Source organism: Poecilia mexicana, unplaced genomic scaffold (genome assembly GCF_051168715.1).
Source record: "Poecilia mexicana isolate PSO_F unplaced genomic scaffold, ASM5116871v1 scaffold_10, whole genome shotgun sequence".
Classification (NCBI taxonomy): domain Eukaryota; kingdom Metazoa; phylum Chordata; class Actinopteri; order Cyprinodontiformes; family Poeciliidae; genus Poecilia; species Poecilia mexicana.
Genome location: NW_028263379.1, coordinates 28390967 through 28402881, shown reverse-complemented (window position 1 = coordinate 28402881; position 11915 = coordinate 28390967). Strand labels below are relative to the sequence as shown.

General features: G+C 40.5%; 1 protein-coding gene across 1 annotated transcript; it reads left to right on the top strand.

Annotated features, from left to right (window-relative positions):
- The first annotated feature begins 1106 nt into the window (after positions 1-1106).
- On the top strand, positions 1107-11839 carry p2ry10 (P2Y receptor family member 10). The gene is made up of 4 exons (XM_014995888.2): positions 1107-1810; positions 5211-5469; positions 5714-5894; positions 8246-11839. Exons 2-4 carry the CDS (start codon positions 5291-5293, stop codon positions 9107-9109), a joined length of 1224 nt encoding a protein of 407 aa, XP_014851374.2. The 5' UTR covers positions 1107-1810; positions 5211-5290; the 3' UTR covers positions 9110-11839.
- The last annotated feature ends 76 nt before the right edge of the window (positions 11840-11915 follow it).

The following is an 11915-nucleotide window of genomic DNA, read 5'->3' as shown; positions in this document are numbered from 1 at the left end:
GAGAAATAACATGTGAATTCATTCATTTGTAGTTTTCTACAAATGAATCGTGTGCAACCTTTTATTCTGGATTGCCACCGGGCAGTAGAACCATTTTATAAGTTGACCAGGATGATCAGCGAACACAACAGACCAGATCAGGGATAAATGGACTCAATTTACTCAGGCGCTCAATAAAAAGTGGTAATAAAAAACATTTGTTGAGAGGAAAACCATAAACACTCTCATTAGCAGTTTGTAATAAGCCATATAGACCGAGGAACCATGTGGAAGGAAGCTCTCTGGTCAATGAAGCTTATCGCAAAAACTTCTTATGAAAAAAACTCTTGTTGTTTTTCAATCTCTGTGTTTCCATTAAGCCTCCTGTGCTTATTGTTTGTAGAAAACTGTGCAGCTTTTCAATCATCTAGCAGTCGCACTGATGGACATCCATAACCGTGATCTGCCTGTTTAGTCTTTTCAGCAATCCAGAGGCAGAAATTCACACCCTCCACTGCTAATCCTTCAGACACGAATACCTCCTGCAACGGTATGTCGACTGAGTGAGCTAAAAACGATCCATTAACGCTGACAGCAATCTCCGGGCGTGTGCATGCGATGTGACCATTTTATTTTCAACCGCAGAGGCTCATAACAGCGAGCGCTTTGTGGAGCCCGGGGTCAGGGGTGGCATTGAGAGGGGCGACAGACAGGAGGGCAGGAAGAAAGAGGAGTGGGAGCTTTGAAGCATGCAAGGAAACCTCCTATGAGGCTGATTGTGGAAGCAATCAGCTGCTGGGCCTCCAAGTGTAAAGCAGCAGGATTGAATGTGAACGAAACGGAGCAGCAACTTCACGTTGGGCTAGTGTGACATCTAGTGGCTAAAAGGCAGAATGCAGAGGCCACACTGACTCTTACTTTTAAGAGTATCGGATGTTTGTCTTTCTAAGTTTTTATGGTTCTCGACTTGCACTTGATGACATAAACTATAAGTATCCCGCGTGTTGTACGTTTAAAAAAGCCCCACATGTTCCTGCCACAACCTTTCAGTTTCCCTCTTTGTTTACCTCTGTGTCACCTTACAGCTGGAAAAATAGCAGAATGCTTAAACAGTTTGATTTGTTTTCTGGTTTTTGCTAAACTGTTTAAAAAAAAAGAAGGGGAAGTGGCACTGAAGCAGGGGAAGCTGATTAGCATTTCTGTAACGACTCAGTCGTCCAAAGTAAACATTTACTCTGCTGTATGCACACATGACACAGGGAGTGAGGCTGCTTTGACACCTGTTGAAGAGAGCTTGAAGACTACAGGAGGAAGAAAATAAAAACGTTCAGCCTGGGCAGCGAGCAGCCTGCCTTTGCTCATTCTTAACCACACGTGCAATTGATTCTGTGTCAGCCTTTGCTATTTGGTCGGTTGCTAGGCAGTCGGTGACGTACCAAACGGCAGAAAAGCACCACGCCAGACCTTGAAGGGCAAAGCTTCCCCTTCCCCTCATGATCTCTCGCCTCCGAAACCAAGAGTCAGCCCTGCGCCTGCTCGCAGCAGATGCCACCTCTTCCTGCAGCTACGCAGGCAAACCACATCAGTACGCTGGATTTGCTGACTTCACCAGCCAACGGACAAGTCTCTTTGTCTTGTGCAAAATAAAGTGCACAAGAAAGAGGAAGGAGAGGAAGGGTGTGTGCGCGTGTGTGTGTTTGCTCTTGTGCAGCCAGAGGAGGAGTGTGTTGCTGAAGCAGTTGGAGCATGCGGTGGCCAGCACATGTCTCTGGTTCTGGACTCTTCGTTCAGCGTCCGATGATGAGTTCAGGAGAAGATGCGGCGACACAAGGTAATGACGGACCGTCTTTTCGAACATAGCGTCTGAGAGGAAGTTTGGCTGCTTGTCCTTGCAGTCTGTCATGCTTTGCATTTTTTGATGAGTAGGATTTGTTTGGAATATCTTTGTTATTCTCAGACACGCAAGACGTAAACGACGTCTTGACTGCTGTGTCCTACTGTCTTTGTTTTTATTTGTAATTCTGATCTAAGAAGTTCAAAGATGAAGAAACCAGTTCAGAGATGTTTGCGGACTGAAAGAAAAACGGATAGATGTTGGATAACGAGAGCAACCAAAGACCAAGTCCAGGTTTCCAGCAAAAACGGCCAAAAAGAAAGCAACAAATAACTGTCACAGTTTTTCTCTTCCTCTTGTGGGTCCGCTGTAGGAAGGGTGTCGACCAAGTCTTAATGACAGAGGGAAGGCTGATGCTTATCTGATAAAAAAACAAGCTTCTAGCATTAGATTTCCTGTTGCAGTCCTTATCAAAGTTTAATCTGCTACCTTCAACGTCAACACTGTTGAATATGCAAAACAATTAACGATCCTGACAATTTTTAGGCTTTGATTTTACAAGGCTCTTTTGTTTCACACTTTATGCGATATTTGTGAGCTGCTTTATAAAAAGGGAATTCAAATGTGCAGAAAGTGCTTACTTAATACTATATCACCCTGTTGTGAAATCTCACGAAGTTCTCTCTGACAGAGATGAAAGCTTCCAGTTGCATGATGACCAGTTTTTTTTTTTTTATATCTAACTCTTCGGTTTATCAGGAAAACCCCTCCTATAAACTATAAGAGCTGCACCTTGGCTGGGATCCGTATCTCCAGAGCCACAGCAGGAGAAAATGAGGCATTGATAGCGTGACCAGGTTTAGAGAAGCAACATTCAGAGGAACAAAGAAACTTTTAAAAACTAAAATCAAAATCATTGGAAGGTTGTGTGAACCTGGAAAACCTGAAGGTTTGATAAAAACAACAGCAAAACTACAAAACTACGGGGACTTTACCTGGAGCCATGTGCTTCTGGTCGACTGACATTTTCTGCAACATTCTATCACACATTAAATCAACATCCCAATACTAATGTTCAATATTAACACATTAAAATGATGATAATCTTAAAAGCAGTAATTGGATTCTGGATGGAGTCTTGCTGAAACAGACTTGATGGATAACAGAGCCAGAGAGAGACGGCAGCAAAGATGATAAACAGATTGGAGGAAAATGGAAATTTAGCACAATTAATAAGAATATTTATTGTCGGCCATTTTTAACGCTTCCATACACAAAAAAAGTAAAATAAAAAAAAAAAACACAATGCTGAGAACAAAACAGCAGCAACAAAGACCGAACCAATACAGAAATAGATAAACAATATTTCAATTTGCTTCACAAAAAAGTAGCACAAACATCATCAGAATCAAAACAGCAGAATCTTTTCTGTGTTTATTTATCTTGAGTTAATTCCAGCTGAGTCTGTGGGCAAACCTGTAAAACATAATAAAACCTTATTATATTCGTTTAGTAAATTTATTTTATCCATTTTTTTATTTAATGGGTGAAAAACAGTTTTAACTCCTCACAACAATTATGTCATGATGTGTGGATGAGGTGGTGAGGAGAGACGCAGAGACCCAGGTTGTGATGAAGATGATGATGATGATTTAATGATAACAGAACAACAGGGAGCACAACAAACACACAACAGCACAGAGAAACTGGCTAGTACACACAACGCAGATCCGACAAGAGCCAAAGACAACAGGTGGGACTAAATACACTGGGAGGGTAATCAAAGAAAGAGACACAGCTGGGATCAATCAACAGGGAAGACAGAGACTCACCTGGGAACAGACTAATAAACAGAAAAAGCTCAAAATAAATACACAGAAAACAGATCACAGCAAATTATTCCACATCTGAACCTTTATAACTTAAATAGTTGTTTTTAACCTTTAGTTAAAAAACAAACAAACATCTTCTCCATTAATTCATAGTTTGTTTTTTAAACCTTTCATGTCCTAAGTTTTAAATCTCCATCTGAAAATTTTTGCTTATTTTAATTGTACGCGGCTCTTTAAATGTCCTAAGTAAATATATAATTGCCCATTTATCCATAACAACTGGAACTTTCAATATTATAGTTATTATTACAATTAAAAGAGCGACCCTCAGATTAGTTTCACTCCCTGCTACAGTGGGGGTTAAATTACTGTAATAACCAGATATTGGCTGGAAAGCGCAACGTCTCCCGTTTCAGAAACTCTTGGAATTTATCAGTTTCGCAAAAGTTTTATCAGTATTTATCAGAATTTATCAGTAGCGCAAAAGTGTGGAGGAATTACGGTACTGTGAATTTGGCCGGATCGTCGGCGCTCCGTTTAATTTCAAACCACTTCACACCTTGGAAGGAGTTTGTTATAGAATTTGTCTATGATGTTGTCACTGCAACATTTTCTCCAAACTGTATTTAAGCAAAATAAATAAAACTCATACAGTTAAAACAGTCAGTCACAAAAACACAGTTCAATGCCAGTACAATTTTCCAGTAACGTCCCCAGTAATTTTTGTGGAGTCAGTGCAAGGCATCTCTTTCAAATACCAGGACATTTTAAGAAAAAGTCTGCTGGACTTTACCTGTAAACTGAGAACAACAATCACCCAAATCAGCAGACACAAAATTAACCTTCTCGCCTCCTCAGTCGTCAGAGCCGAGTGCTATGAAAAGAAAACCTAAAACTGCGGTGAGCTGAAGAGGCAGAGCAGAAACTGAGCAAATAAAAAATGTCTCCCTCTACCTCTCTGTTTGTGTTTCATCCTGTAAAATCGTACAGGAAAAACTACTGTCTTAATCGCTAAGCAGGTTTTTTTTTTTTTAGAAAGTATTGACAGTAGAGTTAACAACTGTATATTATTTTTACTCTCATAAACAGATACTGATTTACCTAAATAAAGCTTTTTTTCTGTGAGGGATTGTGTAACTGCAATAAAAGATCAGAGTTTTATGCAACTCACTGTGAGGACATTTAGACAGCAGGCTGCAGAAGATGTGGGAGCAAACGTAAAAAACGTTGGCAGATGTGAACAAACAGGTTCTGGAGCAGATGTTCTGCTGCTAGAACTTTCCCGTTAGCGGGTTGCTGGAGACGAGCCGCAGCGCGTAGGAAGAAAAACACCTGCTCAATACGAAACCGAAAGTTCACGTGAGAATGTGGGGCTGAGTGACGACCCCTTTTAGTTTTGGAAATGTTTGAAAGTGGCAAAACGTCCCCGACGATTAGACTAACTCTGCTCAGAATGAGTTCATATGAAAAAGTTTCACCTTTTTGTGAATTTGAAAACAGGTCAGATCAACTTTCACTGCGTTTATTTTCAGTACTTTGACTCTTCTCTCCCTTCTCTCTTTCAGCGGTAATGCTGACTAACAATATGAACTGACAAGCCCGCCCTCGGTGGTGTTATTTTTTTTAATAAGAGAACAAAAACACAATGACTGTAAACGAAACTGGAGCGACAGAGGGGTTCTCAAACAACCCATCCTGCAACCATGACTTGTCCAGCTGGGAGCACACGATGGAGAAGATGTACACCTACTTCTACCTGCTGCTCTTCGTCCCTGGCCTCTTCCTCAACACCACCGCTCTCTGGGTCCTCTGCAAACACTTCAGGTAGGTCAGGCTGGTAAACGCGCAAACGTTCTTCACGATTCATTTCGATTTGAACCCTAACCCTAATCGGCTAAAGTAATTTGTTTTTGCTAGACCTTCAAAAGACACAAAGTTGCTCAAGATCCCTTCAATCGATTGTATCTGCTGGTGTTAAAGCCAGAGGAAACCATTTGTGTTTCAAAACTCTTGCACAATAGCGAATGATCCTGCAGTTACTAACTGACTCCTCTGTGTCGTCCCACAGTAAGAAGACCAAAGCGGTGATATTCATGATAAACCTGGCTTTGGCAGACCTGGTCCACGTCCTCTCTCTGCCCCTGCGGATCTATTATTACTTCACACACTCCTGGCCCTTCGGAAAAGGCATCTGCTTGCTCTGCTTTTACCTCAAATACCTAAACATGTACGCTGCAATTGTGTTCCTGGTAAGAGTGCTTTTCTTTTTTTTTATCTATTTATTTGAAATTAAACTACATTAAAATATAACAGAGATGTTTGATGAAATTTAGCGTTTTATGTCAACATAAAGTTAAACAGTAAGCACGGTGCCTTTTGAAATTGTTTGGATTTTTGTCCAGTTCTAGCCATAAACTATAGCTGGACGACAATATGTCAGTGCTTCATATCAGTATTGATTGATTGACATTGTTTTAAATATCTAAAGCCAAACTAGTGATGTGAACTTTAACTGTTTTAACCACAGTCATAGTTTTTTTTTTTTAGTTTATTTGAGTTTATTTTTAAGCAGTTATGAGGCACAGGGTTGAAACCTGAAACTGCTCCTGTCCGACTTACTCAAGTAGAGGCAAAGTTAGCAGAACTTTGTCTCTACCACCTGAATTGTTTGTTCTTTCTGACAAAATAACTTAAGCGTCGCCAGATTGCATGGAGTTTTTCTTCTAGCTTATAAATTGTGGAGTATTTATACTTATAACAGGAGCATCTAGTTTATATATTCAGGAATTAGAATAAACGTAGAATCCAGAGAAACTTATTAGTTTATCCAGAGAAACTACTCATTACCTTAGAGCAACATTATCAGAACAAGAATCCAGAGAAACCCCTACTGGTTTATAAATCACAGACTAATTCTCCTTAAACATGGGGTTAAACTTTTTTGTTTTCTTCCTTTGTTCTTTACTTTGGTTTGTCATTTTGTTGTATTTCCTTCTAATTCATGTAAATCACTGAACTAGCTTGCTGCTGAAAATGTGCTATATATATAAAATTACCTTACCTTCTTTAAAAATGTTTACTAAAGATTCTCACTCAGATTTAGAGCTGTGCTTTGATTAGGCCATTCTATGCTTTGCTCTAAACCAGTGTTTCTCAATGCTGCATGTGTTTTTTTTCCATGCCTGACTTAAATAAATGGATGATTATCAGAGTTTTGCATCACTTGACGGCATGCTGAGGAGGAAATGCCGTCATTTGAATCATAAAACAGGCCTGTAACACACTAGTCTAAGCAAATGAGTTGCAGCTCTGGTCGTATGTTTAGTGTCACAGGTCAACTTCTGCTCCACTTGGGCTTGCAGGATCTAAAAATCTTTCTTCCAGAATTAGGTTCATTCGTCTTGCTATTTGTCATCTTTCCTGCTCTTCATGGCTTCTTGAGTCACTTTTAGGGGAACAGAAATGACTTTCTAGGGATACTTTTACAGGATCGTACTTTTTACTTTTACTTGAGTAATAACATCATTTCTAGTCTAACTTTAATAATATGTTGAGATGCTCTATCCAACACAAGTAACTTTAATGAATAAAGTACAAACATATTTTAGCCAAATAAGTAAGAGACACAGACACACATTTGGAGTTTACAGTAAAGTGAGACATTGTGTTTTTACACCAGCTTTGAAATGTTAATTTCTATCCACAGTCATATATTCTCACTGGAAGTACATCAAATTCTTCTAACATTACCTACTGTAAATATAAATTTCTTGTAAAGTTTAATATTGTTAAAATATGATTTGAAAAATTCTTCTTATTATTTTGTATTTATTTGTAATTTTTTTTATTTTAGTATTTTAAATGCCAGAATTGCTTTACATTTACATTTACATTACATTTCTACACAATGTTTATCTGATTACGACATTTTAAAATATTAAATCAGATTCTATGTAACTTGAGCAGCCCTTTTACCAAATACTTTTTTTCATTTTCTTGGACGGCTACTTTTTACTTTTTTAGAGTAAACAATATGTTGAAGTAGTTCTACTCTTATGTGAGAAGGATTTTTGGTTACTCCACCTAAACCTGCTTACTGATGATGCTGCCCTTTGTTGTAAAGTTTGGTATTTAAGTTTTATAACCAAATTCTGGTTTAAACTTCCCCACAACTTTCCCCACGAACTGTTCACTAATCTTCAGATGCCGTTTGTTCATTATTTTAAAGGAACAGTTGAATTTACACTGAAATGAATCCATACATGAGTGGATTTTCCTTAATAATTAGGTTATTTCTGAAAGCAGACGGCTGTGACGGACTCAAAAACTATCCACTCTTCTCTTTTTGTTGTTTATTTCCGAAAACTACTCTGAAACCCACTTCCACCTGTCCTTAAACTTCATAGTTATTCACCGCTTTGTGTTGGTCTATCACACGACATCCCACTAAAAAACTCTCAGATTTGTGGTCGAAACGTGACTAAACTGAAGCAAAAAGCTCAAGAGTTATGATGCCACTTTGAGAAGAGCAGAAAGTCATGAGATGACTTTTGTCAGGTTTCTAAAATTATCCGTGTGATTCATGCTCTTTCTGTTTCAGGTGTGCATCAGCGTGCAGCGATACGGCTTCCTCCTCAAGCCGTTCACCGCGCGCCGCTGGAGGCGTCGCTACGACCTGCTCATCAGCGTGGTGGTGTGGGTGTTTGTCGCTGCCGCTTGCTCGCCTTTCATTCTGATGCGGAGCAGCGGAAGCGGCAACGCCATGTCCAACACCACCGAGAGCCCCGCCCTGCCATTTAACACGACGACGTGCAGTTTGAACGCCAGCGCGCCGTCCAGCAACGGGAGCTGCTTCAAGGACCTGCCCATGCGGAAGATCTCCGTCCCGCTGGCTGTGAGCATGATCAGCATGTGCGAGCTGTTTGGATTCCTGATCCCTTTCGTCTGCATCAGCTACTGCTCCATCCGCATAGCCTGGTCCCTCAATCACAGCCAGCCGCAGGAACGGCAGGACTCCGCCGGTCCGGGCACCTCGATGCGCAGCAGACTCCAGTCCTTCACTTCCAACGGTCAGGCGGACAAAAGCCACGAAAAGCCCGCCAACAGCGGCGAGAAGCGGCGCGCCCTGCGGATGGTGCTGAGCTGCTCGGGTCTTTTCCTGCTCTGCTTCGCCCCGTACCACATCAACTTCATGCTCTATTTGATGGTCTCGCAGAAGTTTATTGAACACTGCGCCACCACGCTGGCCGTCAAACAGTTTCACCCCATCTCCCTCTGCTTGGCGAGCATGAGCTGCTGCCTGAACCCTCTGCTGTATTACTTTCTGAACGCCGAATTCAGAATGCACCTCAGGCGCACCTCGTCCTTCTCCAACTCGTTCCTGTCCTCGCCGAGCTCCCCGAGAGACTGTCAGACTCAAGCCAAGCTGCTGAGGATAGAAAGCACCTGTTCCGAGAGGGATTAGCATCCCAGAGAGGAGATCCCACAGGGCCTTGCAAAAGTATTCACACTGCCTCTTGAAGTCTTTCACATTTTTTTTTTTGGTCACAGACTTAATTGTCTATTTCTGTGTTTTTCTTTTTGAGGAAAAAAACAAGTGCGTAATTGTAAAGTGGAACCATCTGTGGACATCAGTTTTTCAGTCAGATATTCTCAATTGAATTGGTTTTCCCACTTTGATTGGGTCATTCACATAAACAAGGTTTAATCTAACCCAATCTGCTGCTGTCTAAGTTTTCTCAGTCCTCTTAAAGGGACGGTGTTATGTAAACTTAACTTTTTGAAGGTTTATGTCACGTTATAATGTTATTCCCTCGTCAAAAATATCGCCTTGATTCTTTTATTCATGTTTGAGAAATCCTTTAATCTGCTATGGCAACCATTCGCGGTTACCAAAACATTTGTTCTCACCAAGCACCGACTTCCACGTAGCTCCTTCAGACTAGTGACAGCAGCAATTAGCAAACACCTGTGAAGGATATTATATGAACAACCTCTCAGTCCAGCAGCTGAAGGACGTTGTTAACGGCTTAACATAGAAACTTTGTTGTGATGACATGATGAAGGAAGAGCGTCAAAAAGAGACAGAGGCCCAATCTCAAAGTGTTAAATTGCAAAGTCAATTCTTTTTAAGTCATGTGTAATTTATGCACAATTTTCATAACAACTGAATGTAACATAGTTATTTGATTGTACTATAAAAAGTCACTATGTGCCTGAAAACATAATACCGCCCCATTAACAGGTTGGTGCCGTCCATCTTCCCATCCTCCAATTGGCTTTCTAGTTTCTGATGAGTGAATGTCTTCCCACAGCATGGTGCTGCCTCTCCCATGTCTCACCAAGGGAATGGTTTGTTCAAGCCAATGTGCAGCTTTAGCTTTCCAACACAAATTATGCTTGCTTATAGGCCAGAAAGTTACATTTTGGGGTTTTTTTCTGACCGGATCACATCTTCACTGTGTCCCGTCCTCAACCCTGCTCAACAAGGCCCACTGTCCTGCTTGCCCGTATTTCTCCACTGTCACTACCCAGAGGGGCATCTGAACCTATCAAGACAGGGAGTCATGTATCCTACAGTAGGGGACCATCGGCCTTCATGGCTTGTGGCAAAAAGTAAAAGAAACTTCCTACAGCTTAAGCCACTCTTCCATGAAAGCTGAATAATTCAGAGCTTATTCAGTCAAAACATTGCCCTACTTGAGCTGTGGATCTGTGAAGCTCCTCTAGAGTTACCATGAGTCTTTTGGCGCCTTTGATTAACGCTCTCTTTTATCCGTTTAGGACGCCCACATCTTGCCTCACTTGTGGTTTTGCAATACTCCACCCTGTTTTTTTAGAAAACGATTTGCACTCTATGAGGTCTTCTGGATCTTAACCCAGCTTCAAACGTATCCACAAGTATCTACTTGAATTATGTGCTTGTGATTAGGGATGCACGATATTATCGGCATGGTATCGGCATCGGATGATATTAACTGTAAAATTCAATATCAGTCAGTCCACCGATATGATAACTCACCGATATAAGTGTTGTTTTTTATATGACAAACCAGTGACAACGATGCCTGCAGCACAACATCATAAAGTATTAATGCACGACTGATGTGTTTTTCACTTGTTGCTTGTGAAAAGGTTGAGTTCAGTTTTGTGAAGATTTACAGACGTGCACTGTTTGATCATTGTCATTGTCTTAGAGAAAATGTCATGAATACTAGCATTATTAAGAAATAATGCTAGTTGAAAGTGTTACATCATATTCAGCCTCCTTTTAGCATTTGCATTTGGTAGCAGGCTAAATTTGCCAATTTAGCCTGCTACCTTTAATATGCAGTATTTTAATTACACAGCAGATAAAGCCATATAATTTCAGTAAGTAAGTATAGGAAAAAATATTGATATTGGTATCAGTTATCGGCCAACTGAGTTTTAGTATATCGGCATATCAGATATCAACCAAAAAGCCCTAAATGTGTTCCCTAATCTTCATGAAGCTGTTCATAATCTGAATAACACCTGACTGGTTCCACTGGTTTTTATTTTGGGGCATCACAGAAAGAACTCTGAAAACATACAATCTTCACACATTTGCTTGAAAAAATGTACTTTTCCTTCCACTTTACATCAACGCCCGACTAAAACAAATAAATACGCTGACGTCTGTGGCCATAAGAAAAAGAGGCATGAATTATTTTGCAAGGCTCTGCTGTCTTTATTCAGGTAATATTTAAGCTGAACTGGACTGATGTGACATGCTGTTATGCAAAAAGAAATGGGCAGCTGGCTGGGAGCAAAGCAGACTTTAAATCTTGCCCACGGACAGTAAGATGTACGCTGACATGTGAGGTTTGGATTTGATCAAATGTTCCCAGCTCTGAAAGGCTGCGACAAAGAAGAAAGGAGGAATAAGAAACAACGACCACACGTTTCCTCATAATAGTTCTCAAACGTTTCTCTTCAGGCCTGTTAATCCCCTGCGCTGCATGTAGAAATTTCAGATAAGCCATCTGAGAGAAGCCACCTGTCAGTGAATTGCAATTTACTGTAAATACAAGCGATGCTTTTTGTCTTATGTGTCTGTTAATATTTGTCTCCAGTGAGTTTTTTTTTTTCCCGTTGCTTTGAGTTGAGTCTTTTTCTTTGTGACACTTGGTAAATGGAAAAAAAAATAAATAAATAAAAGTAAATAAAACCAGCACCTTCTTTCTTTCTTCATTGCATTTCCTCTCAGAGAGAGTGGTTGAAGTTGGCAGCTGCTGTGGATGCGTTGA

Coding starts and splice junctions, on each gene's coding strand:
- p2ry10 (XM_014995888.2), top strand. CDS start 5,291: ATGACTGTAAACGAAACTGGAGCGACAGAGGGGTTCTCAAACAACCCA. Junction 5,470..5,713: donor GTCCTCTGCAAACACTTCAG/GTAGGTCAGGCT, acceptor GTCGTCCCACAG/TAAGAAGACCAAAGCGGTGA. Junction 5,895..8,245: donor ACGCTGCAATTGTGTTCCTG/GTAAGAGTGCTT, acceptor TTTCTGTTTCAG/GTGTGCATCAGCGTGCAGCG.